The 10885-nt window shown below is 60.9% G+C and overlaps 1 protein-coding gene across 1 annotated transcript; it reads right to left on the bottom strand.

Moving 5' to 3' along the window:
* Nucleotides 1-5115: 5115 nt before the first annotated feature.
* TLX1 (T cell leukemia homeobox 1) lies at nt 5116-10371 on the bottom strand. Its single transcript, XM_025995714.2, has 3 exons — nt 9783-10371; nt 7460-7661; nt 5116-5338 (listed from the first exon to the last, which is right to left on the bottom strand). Exons 1-3 carry the CDS (start codon nt 10369-10371, stop codon nt 5116-5118), a joined length of 1014 nt encoding a protein of 337 aa, XP_025851499.2.
* Nucleotides 10372-10885: the final 514 nt, after the last annotated feature.

Below are 10885 nucleotides of genomic sequence, written 5' to 3'. Positions count from 1 at the left end.
GGGAATGCTCTGGCGAGGTGGCCTCGGGGTAACCTCCCGCCCCTAAAAGCTTCGCGGGACGTAGAGGGGCGTGAGTTTGAGGGAAATGAGAATGCCGGCGGTGGAGATTGTATGTCTGTGTGCCTAGCACCCGCACACCTGTAGCTCCCTCCCCTTGTGCAATATCGCACAGCCCAAGGGCTGCATAGTGGGAGGCCATATGTGAGGTTGTAGCGATGCAGGCTGTGACTGAGGAGATGTGAGTTTGTAGGCACCCCTCAACACAACATGGGTAAACCACCGCTCCTTCCACTCACCACCCTACCCCCTCCATCTTACGTACTTTCTTAAAGATTCTGCTCTGAGCTCCTTGGAAAATCCAAACTGGCTCTAGCCCTTGCTCAGTCAGTTCTTTTTTTTTTTTTTTTTAATTTTTATTTATTTATGATAGTCACACACACACACACACAGAGAGAGAGAGAGAGAGAGAGGCAGAGACACAGGCAGAGGGAGAAGCAGGCTCCATGCACCGGGAGCCCGACATGGGATCCCATCCCGGGTCTCCAGGATCGCGCCCTGGGCTAAAGGCAGGCGCCAAACCGCTGCGCCACCCAGGGATCCCTGCTCAGTCAGTTCTGATGGGGCTCCCCAGGATGAGTTCAGGTGTGGGTGCAGGGGGGTGGTGCCAGGGCCTCCCAGGGCTGGAATTGGGCAGTAGATTCAAGCCAATGGGGGGGGGGGGCAGGTGGGACAAAACGGAAGAAACTCCTTTTAGTTGCCGGGAGAAGCGGCCTGGCTGTGTGGCTCCAAACTGAGCTGTTCAGGGAGCAAGACTCTGAGGGCTGCGTGGGAGTGAATAGTGTCTGAAGGTGGGTGTGAGGAGAGCAGGAGGAGCAGAGCATAAGAGAGGGGGTTTCCTCCAGCACCTGGCCTGAGGGGCCCTCAAGGCAGTACCGGGGCCCCAGCTCCCGCCCCCCACATGCACAAACACCCCATAGCGCTGCAGCCGAATACCAGCTGCTCCAGCTCTGCACAGCCTGGAGGGAGTCCCTCTTAGTGGGCTCATACACCTGGAACATACCTTGCCCATCTGCAAGTCACACCATAAATAGGATGCCCTCCTGAGTCCTGGGCCCATGGCAAAGCCCCACAGCCACAACCACAGTAGGGGCATCACAAGGCAGTGCTCAGGCCATGCCCACACAGCCCCCCAGCACAGATCGGCACAAAGCCGCTATTATAGTTAACAGGTTGAGCCAGATTCTCAGTGTGTACCACCCTCGGCCCAACGCGGGCCTCTCCGACCCCAGCCCCGCCTGGGTTTCTGCGCCCCGCAGGCCACCACCCACTCAGCAGCCACCACGCCGGGCTGCGCCGGGTCTGAGCCGGAGCTCAGGGCTCCCTCGCCTCCGAATTTGGTCAGTGCAGTCGGCTCACTGAAGGCAAGGAAGGAAGCGGACCTTTCTGCTCAGGCAGGTTCGTTAATTCCTCTTCTCTTTCCGCACCGCTCCACACAATTATGCGGACACTGAAGTTCCTTTTCTCTTTTTGAACAGAGCCCGACCGACCGTTTCGGGCGGGCGCGGTGGCAGGCCGGGAGTGCTGAGCTTCTGGCTGCGGGCGGTTGGCCCTGTCTTTGACCCTCGCAGCCCCCTCCCCACCAGCCTCCGCTCCGCTGGGGGCGGGGTGTGGGGTCCAGCTGCCCCCGTGGGGCTTCGCCGCCGTCCTGGTCTTTCCCCGCGGCGCGGCCCTCGGCCGACGCGGGATTCGCCGAGATTCCGTCCCAACGAATTCCCGGCGGAGACAGGGAAGTCGTGCGTGGCCCCAGGGCGCCCAGAGCCCGGGTGCCCCGGGGAGTCTGGCACCCCCGGGACGCCTGGCCCCAGGGCCTGGGCGTGTGGGAGGGGCCCCAGGAGTGCGCGACCCCGGCCTCCAGCAGCCAGCGAGTGCTGAGAGCCAGCGAGGACCCCGGGTGGCCTCCAGCGGTGGACGCAGGGCCCCAGGGCTGGGGATCCCCGCCTGGGGGGCGCCGGCTTCTCGAGTCTCTGACAAGCTGGATGGAGTCTGAGAGCAGTGGGGCAGAAGGGGGCATACGCCCCTGTGCTCCTGTGAACCCTAGCTGTTTGTGAAGATCTAGGAGGTAGGAGGTATTATGGGGAGGGGTGTATGATATCTAATTTTGCTCAGTTTGTCTCTTAAGAGGGGAGAAGGGGTTGGGGGCAAAGCCTGGACTTTGGAGGGGGCTTGGGGGTCGTTTTTGTGCGGCGCAACTATGCTGCACTCCTGCCTCTGCTCCTCATCTGGACAGGCGATAGCCAGAAAATATCCAGCAGCCTCCCGCCAGCAGCCTCTCCAGGGATCCTGGGGATTGGGAGGTGGGAGGAAGGCTCCAGTCTCAGCTTCAGAGACTCTGGAATCTTACAGCTGGGAGGCACTAAAGGTGAGTCTTAAAGACACAAATGAGGAAGATATGGCATCACGCAGAGAAAGTGTGGGCCAGGTGGCTTCAGTCCTTGCTGCAGAGGAGGGATCATCTAGACCCGCCCAGGCAGAGGGAAACGAATTCGGTGGTTCCGGGAGGCCATTTCCGGATCTCTTCCAGCCAGGTACTGGGTGTTTCAACTGGTGCGGGCTGGAAGCCGGCTTGCAGACCCAGTATTGTGGCCAGAACTTTCTCCCCACAACCAACACAGCTTGTCAGGGCCCTGCCTGGTGACTTGGTGGACCTGGGAGGCAGGAGCAGGAGGGCCAGGCTTAGTCCTTTGGATCCAGAATCCTCTTCTCCTGAAATCAGGCTCCAAGGGGGCCAAGAATGAGGGATGGATGAGCACTGCCTCTCCTAGTCAAATTTCCCCTTGGGGCTCCTAGGGTAGGAGGTTGCTGTGCTTTGTCCCCCTGTGGTTGTGGTATGGCAGGTCCAGGATGGCAGCCTGGGCAGGGATTAAAGACAGTGTCTCTGATAGTTTCTGTGATTCCTCCAACCCCTCTGGGTACACACAGCTCTGTATACCTGAACACCCACTCACTCCTAGTTTCTAGTCACAAAGTTCTCTCACTCTCCCGTCCCAAAGAAAGAGCCTCCTATTCCCCACCACTTTATTACCCCAGGATGGCATGTCCCCAGACCCTCCACCATCTAGCTTCTTCCAGAAAAGCAGGCCCAAGTCAGTTTTGTGTACCTGAGATTCATCTAGTAGGTGGGGGACTAGATGTTATAGGGAATGTTGTGTACTGTGGCTGCTCTCCTGGCTGGAGTGGTCTGGGGCTTCCCTGAAGGTCCCTAGGAAGTCACTCATTCAAATCTCTCCTAGGCTAGACTAGTGCTCCAAGTGGGAAGTCCTATTCAGAGCACCACAGAGGATCCTGGCCCACATACTGACTTACTGTGCTCCAACCTGTGTGGCTTGCAGGCTAAGGGCCTAGAACCCCAGAACCCCTATCAGATGTTGATACCCTCCCTCCAGTGTATCTGCACACCCTGCTTTAGACCCGCCCCCCACACCAGTATTACACATTTACATCCACGAAGTCACAACCACACACACTCACCTGCAGGAAGAGTCACCCACAATGATCCACACTCCCCCCTAATTCACTCCCCCATTACATACTGTCACACATATATGCAGTAAAACACACATCTTATATATGATTACATGTCACACATGATTACATATCACACACAATTATATTCATACAATTACAGATGATTCACAATTACAAACATTCACGCATTTAACACAAAAATAGATTCGGAGGAGCAATGAATTAACACATTAACACATGATTCATACAGTCACATATACGGGTGGATGATCACAATAACCTAAAAAGACACAGTTGCATTCGCACACGGTTACACACACTGCTGCAAGTTCATGCGTACAATGATAGTTTCGATTTGCAACTTAAGCAGAAACCAGCACTCACAATAATTGCAAACACAATGACACACTTAAACACTATTACATTCATTATCAGTATCATCCTGATAGTCCACACCAGCACACACACAATGCACACCCACAACCCTTGTACCCAAAGATAGTATATTCTCTTGAGCATTAGCCATCCCAGGAGAGCCTGGCACTCCTTCCTTTCCTCAAGTCTGCCTTCTCTGTCCCCCTCCTTCCCTCTCTCCAGAGCCTGCAGATTCTGGCCCCCAGATGTCCCTCATGCTCAGACACAGAAGCTGCCCCAGCAGCACCATTTCACACCAAACCCCAGTAGCTGCAATGTGCTGGGCTCAGCAAGGCACAGGCAGCCCTGGCTCCGGATCCGGAGGGTTTTATTTTTTTTTCACATAAATTACACAAGCACTTTATAAAATGGTTACACAGAAAACACCTTATAAGTGCATAACTTAAACTCCCCTATGAACAGGATCTGGAGAAAAAGGCTGAGTTTGTATGAAAACCTGCCTGTGCGTACCTGGGTGCAGCTAGGATGTGTGATAGGGGCCTGGCAGGTTGTGGTGCTGTTGTGTGTGGGATAGTGTGTCACAGTGCGGCTGTAGCCTTGTGTTTGTGAGAAGTGCCATGCTGTTCACAATGAAGCTGGGTCACCCCTAGCTTATGCCTGATAGTGAGAATCAAGGGTGTGAAGGCTATGGCCCTATGTGTGCATGACACTTGGCCATAGGTCCTCTGTGTTTGACTCTGGGTGACACCAGGAGGGACAGTAACATCACCTCTGGGTGGGACTTTGGGTGCGGGTGTGATGGAGAGTGGAATACAGTGGGAGTCTCCCCAGAGCAATTTCAAATGACAGCCCATGCTGTCTTCTGAAGACCCCAGAAGCTCTTCTTCCCCCACCTCCTCTGCTTCTCTCAGTCCCACGTTAAAAATCAGAATAAAATAGAATAGATGCAAACTGAGAGGACTCTGAACAGTTCCAGAGGGCACGGGACCACTTAGGTGTCTGGAAGGAGGTCCCGTGTCCCTGTTTCCCTCCCGTGCTCTTTTTTTTTTTCCACCGAAAACAGCGAGGGCAGGAGCACAGGCCGGTGTGGAGGGGTGCCGCGCGTCCCCCTCCCGCGTGCAGTCTGAAGCGGGAGGGGGGACGGAAAGTCCTGGCTCTCAGCCTCCACCACCCCACGGCTGGACGCTGGCTTTCGCCCGGCAGTAGCAGGCAGGCTCACTCGCAGGCCGACGCCACGGATGTGACGCTGGTGATCTTGGTGGAGTCGTCAGACCATGGCTGCAGGTTCTGCAGGGCGAAGAGTGAAGAGTTGTGCACGCACAGTGGGTCGGCAGGCAACGGCTGCGCCAGACTCTTCTGGAAGGCCTCTTGCTGCAGCTGCAGGAGAATGCGATTTGCCTGCTGCCTCTCAGCCTCACGCTCCTCCGCGGTCTGCCGCCTGCACCGGGGATAAGCCGTTACCGATGCTTCGGTACGCTCTGGGGAGATAGCCTGGACTTACACTGCTCCCTTCACAGCCCTCCCCAGCTCTAGCTTGGGCCCTTTTAACACACACCCTTATTTGGAGGGTCCTGACTCCAACAGACTGGAAACCCCAAAAGTCAAAGGAGCGCAGGTACCCAGTAGGACAATCTGCTGCTAGGCCCAAGCATCTGGTCCCCCCCCTTCCCACTAGCCTCCCCTTCCCAGGGGAGGATGGCATCTCTCCCCTCCAGAGCTGCGCTGTCCCAAGCCTAAGGCGCACCACCCTCCCCACCAGCCCAGGGCAGAGACGGCGGGGGCTGTGGATTAGGAGCTGCTTGGCCTGACCTCTCGGCTCCCCCTTTCCTCTGCGAGCCTGTGGCAGGCTTCCTACCTCCTGCCCCGAGCCCCGCGCCCGGCCGGGACTCCCGCCGGACCAGCCGCCGTCCTCCGAAGCCGTGCGGGGAGGCGATGACTCACTTATTCCATTTAAAGCCTCCCCTCCACCCCGTCAACTGAGATCAAACGTCTGTCTCTAAGGTGGACAGACCTAATGGGAGTCCCGGGGGCCTCCAGAAGCAATTTGTAGGCGATCGATGAAGCCGCGCGAAGCCGGCGAGGGCCTCTCCCAGCGGTGGCCGCCGGCCTCTTTCCCGCCGCCCCTTCTTGCCTTTTGCTCCGCGAGTCTGACTGTCGTCCTAACCCCCTTTCCTGCATTTCAAACGGCCGGACTGGTTCTCTTCCTTTTAGGCTTTGTGCCTGGATCTCCTTTTTTCCTCTCACCCCCACTTCTTTCGTTCTCTCAGAATTAGGAGAATTTGTTTAAAACGAAAATGAGGCTTAATGATCCATTGCTTTCCTTTATTATCCTAAGACTTCTTCAGGCTGCCTGTGTTTTCCTTTTCTCCTTGGGGTGAGCTATTTATCTTTGCCTCCTCCCCTCTCTCAGCCCCTCTTCCAGGGGCTTGCCTTCTCCCTCTCCTGGCTGAGGCTGCAGCCTGGGGTGGGGGTGGGGGGGCTTGGGAACAGTAGTGGCCGCACCCCTATTCAGCTAGCCCTTGCTACACCTCTTTAGCTAGCCTTCCAGAGGTCTGAAGCCATGACCCCCACGTCTTCCCCAGGAAAGCAGGGGGGTGGGCAGAGTCGTGGGGCAGTGGCTTCCTTTGTGGCCACAACGTCGGAATCCCCGGCAGATTCCTCGCCTTCATTCAAAAAAAGAGACAACTCCCGATTCCTTCCTCCAGCGCTAGGCCGGCTGGGCCCAGAGCCGCGGACTTCGCCGAGACTCTCCTGCGCTCTCCGCCCTGAGGCCTGAGCTGGCGAGAAACTTCTCGCGCCTGTGGAACGGAGTATGCGGGCCGCTGTGCGCGAGGGTACAGGGGTGCAAGTGGGCGCAACTGGAGAAGGCGCCGGTACGCGGCGATTGAATCTGGCAAGGAGTGTGGGCCGCGTTGAGAGAGAGACAGAGAGGTGTGTGTGGGGGGGGGTAGTGTGGTTGTGGGTGTGTGACGGGAGAAGGGTAAATGTGTGTGTCTCACGCACACCCATCTGCTCCTAATTGATCCCTCTTTCAGTGGGACTCTCCAAAACCCCTCCGCAGCCGGCGCGGATTGATTTTCCTCTTCCAGGGTGGGGGACCCGCTGCGTGAGGGCGGGCGGAGAGCCGGGGGAGGAGGGAGTCAGCAGGGCCCGGGTCTGGGGCCTGGCCGCCCCGCCTGGAGCCCCGGCTGAGGCGCAGAAACAAGGCGCGGGCCATCCGGCCTCCGGCCTCGGTGGAAGAGGCATCTTTGAAAGCGCGAGTTTGCGCAAACAAAAAGTCCCTCAGGACTCGCTGGTCTGCAAAGCGCAGACTGCATGGACTGAGCTCTGGCCCCGCTGTCTCCCCCAGCAGCGGCGGCGACCGGCCGCGTCTACACCCGCACTGAGCACGTCGGCCAGAAAGCCAAGAAGCCTCCGGTAAAACAGAGCCAGGGCTCTCCAGCCCCACCCCGGGCGCCGGCAAGCCTAGAGGGGGCCGATCGGAAGCCGGCGAGCAAACGGGGTGCGACCGCCCCAGTAGAGACCCCGGGGCAGAGAGCCGCCCGCCCAGCGCGCTCACCTCCACTTCGTCCGCCGGTTCTGGAACCAGGTTTTGACCTGAGCGTCGGTCATTTTGAGCGCCTTGGCCAGGGCGGCGCGCTCGGCCGAAGCCAGGTACTTCTGGCGGTGGAAGCGCTTCTCCAGCTCGCAGATCTGCAGGCGCGTGAAGGACGTGCGCGGCTTCTTCTTCTTGGGGGGCGTCCGGTTCTGATAGGGGTGACCTATACGGCGTGTTACAGTGAAGGGTGAGAGGGCCACTGGAGCGGGAGACAGACAGACGGCAGAGGCAAGCGGCAGAGCGTCAGGAGGCGTCCCAGGCCCGACTCCCCGCGATCAGCGAGCGCAGCGGCTAGACCCCAGGAGCGGGGCGGCGATCCTCCCGTCAGCCCTCGGCTCCAAGCCCGCGGCGGGAAACGGCCCCCTCCCGCCCGCCAGGCCGACGCCGCTGCCGCCGCCGCCACGGAGGCCTCTCTAGCCCGGGGCTCCCAAGTGCCCAGCCAGAACCCGCGCAGTCGCCGCCCCAGTCTCCTTGAGGGGCACGTTTCAGGCGAGCTAAAGGTCACAGTAACCCACAGCCCCAGGCCTCCAGCCTCAGTGAAGCTGCCCAGCAGCCAGAGGCTGTGCTTGGTCAAGGGGAGGGGGGGTGCTCGGGTCTTGACCTGAGCGACCACCACACAGCAGCATACACAGACACATCACATACCACAAGGGCAAGTTACAGATCTATACATCCCATCCGACACAACAGGCACAGGGGCAGACACAAACAGGACACAGGGCAACACAAAGCAGCACAGGGTGACAGTGATTCACTTCCTGAGAACCTCCTTCAGGCCTGAAGCAAGATTAGGGTGGGCTGTGGCTCCCCAGGTAGGCCCTCTGTAGAGACCCAAGAGCAGTAGATTCTGGCTGGAGGGTTCGATTAGAGCCCTTCAAGGCTGTCCTGGCCTGGGTGGGGGGAGTGGAAAGGGCAGCAGGCTCTGCCTCCCCAGGCCTGAGAGGACTTGGGTTGGGGCACTGGGATCCCTTGAGTACCTTAGGTCCGTCCTTCCTGGAGGCCCAGAGCAGACCCGCTGTATTGCCTCTGCTGCACCGCACCCCCACCACCACCTTTGCCACAGACCCAGCCTGTGAGCCAGGGCTGCAAGGCGGGAACAGGAGCAGGGGGCCTGGGGTGCCTTGAGGTCTCCTAGCTGAGGGTGTAGCTCTAAGCTGACTGTCTCCTTTCCACCCCTGGGCCCTGGGCCCTGGATCCCGAGCCCCATGGGAGTCACGTCGCCAAAGGCAGCGGCCCGTACCTCCTGCCTCCTCTCTCTGAGGCCGGGCCAGGAACCCAGGCTTAGCTCGTGGCTACTTCCCAACCGGCTTGGGAGCTGGGCTCGGCAGGAGGATGGAGGATCGAGGATCGTAGCCTCGGATCCCAGGAATGCTAAGGGGCAGCGGGAAGTGAGGCCGGAGAGAAGGGCGCGCGCGTGAGCCAGAGCTGAGCGCCGAGAGCGGAAGCGGGAGCGGAGGGAGCCGGGGCGAGCGGAGGAAGGCTCGGAGCTGGCAGCGAGGAGGGCGGCAGCCGGCCGCGCTGAGTGCGTAATCGTCCCAGGAGTTGTCCTTCGGCCGCCGATCGATCGCGGGCCGGGCGGGTGCATTATTCACACTGGAGGGAACAGGGCTGGGTCCAGAGGGGAGGACGCCATGCCGGGACCGAACGAAAACGAAGCAGGAGGCTCAGCCTCACGCTGCCACCGAGCCGGACGAAGCCCGCAATCCGGGAAGACGGGCCCGTCAGCCCTGCTGTTGGACTCAGGCTCCGACCTCTGCCGGGCGGACAAGCGCAGCGGGCGCTGGACCTCCGGAGCGCCAAGTGGTGTGTGTGTGTGCGCGCGCGTAGGGAACGAGAGGTGGGGAACCTGTTCTTTCCTTGCGCCTGACTCTGGGGCTCCCCGCCTCGGCCAGAGAGCGTTGGCCGGGACGGAAGAAACAGTTTGTTCACATTGCGCCCCTTTCTCCAAGATTCCCGAGCCCCAAATGCGGGCGAAGGGTAGTCCCGAAGCTACACCCCCCTTCCCTCCGCCTGACTGAGCCCAGGGACTCCGAGAGGGGACCTGGGAGCGCTTCTCAGAGTGGGGGTCCTGCGGGAGAGACCGAGAGGGGCCCAGACTGGGAGAACTCTTCGAGCGTGGCGATTCCGCGAGCGTGGAAAGGTGGCGGGCGGCTGCGCCTGGGGGAAGTACCAAGAGAAGCTGGGCAACCTGGTGCGCAGAGGGGCCGCGGGGAGCCGCGGGCCGGGGAAAGGTAGCGCAGAGCCCGGGCCGCGGCCAGGCGGGGCGCGCGCGGGCCGGACTCACCTGTGAACCTGTCCTTTGTGTATCTGCGGTTACTCTCCATCCAGGGGAAGGTGAGGCCGGTGAGGTTGTTGACACCTGGCACCGCAGGCACGGAGGGCACGGTGGGCAAGCCGGTAGCCAGAGGCTGAGGGTGGGCCACCGCTCCAGCAAGCGGCCTATGCGCGGGCACCCGGATCACCCCCGCAGCGCTCAGGGCCCCCCCGCCGCCGCCGCCGCCGCCCCCGCCGCCACCACCGCCGCCGCCGGGACCGGGGCCTCCCGCCAAGGCCATGTTCACGTTGTAGGAGCCAGCCAGCGGGCCCATGCTGCAGGCGCCGCCGCCGCCGCCGCTCGCCGGGCCACCAGGGCCGCTTGGACCGCCGGCACCGTAGGCCCCCGCGCCCCCGGCCCCCGCCCCGGCCGCGGGGCCCCCGCCGCCGTAAGCGTAGGCGCCTCCAACCAAACAGCCAAGGCCGTATTCTCCGTCCTGGAGGCGCGAGGCGGGCCCCATGCAGCCGCCTTGGTCCGGGCTGTTGAGGATCTGGTCGATGCCGAAGCTGATGGGCTCCGCGTGGCCCGGGTGGAGATGGTGCGGACCCAGGTGCTCCATGCTGGCCCCCGGCCCCGGCCCCGCGGGGGGGCCTGGGCGGCGGCGTTTGCTGTGTTTGGCTCGGTGGGCAGAGCGCAGGGGCGCGGAGGCGGCGGCGGTTCCTGGCTGTGCGGAGACTTGGAGGCGAAGTGCGCGGAGGGCTAAAGTAGGGGGGAGGGGAAGAGAGAGGGGGCGCCGTATTCTTCCCCTCTCCGGCTGCTCCTTCCCCTCTCCCGCTGCTAGCTAGATGTTGACTCTGGGACATCAATCACAGGGCGAAAAAGCCCGGTGCGAGCGAGCCTAGCCGTTTCGGCCGGGTCTCTCCATTGGCTGTGCGTGGAGAGGAGCGGGGTGAATGACAGCGCGGGGGAGGGGCGGAGAGGGGGAGAGGGAGGCCGGGAGCCGAGACTGATGCAGGAGCCAGAGACCGAGGGACCGAGACTGAGGCTCGGAGAAGTAGTTCGGGAAGAGAGAGAAGAAGGGATTCAGAGACGTAAGAACGAAAAAGAACAGGAGGCGGCCATTCCCAGAGAAC

This window comes from Vulpes vulpes, chromosome 15 (assembly GCF_048418805.1).
Source record: "Vulpes vulpes isolate BD-2025 chromosome 15, VulVul3, whole genome shotgun sequence".
In the NCBI taxonomy this organism is placed as follows: domain Eukaryota; kingdom Metazoa; phylum Chordata; class Mammalia; order Carnivora; family Canidae; genus Vulpes; species Vulpes vulpes.
Note: the sequence above shows the minus strand (reverse complement) of the source record. Positions and strands in the feature narration are given on the sequence as shown.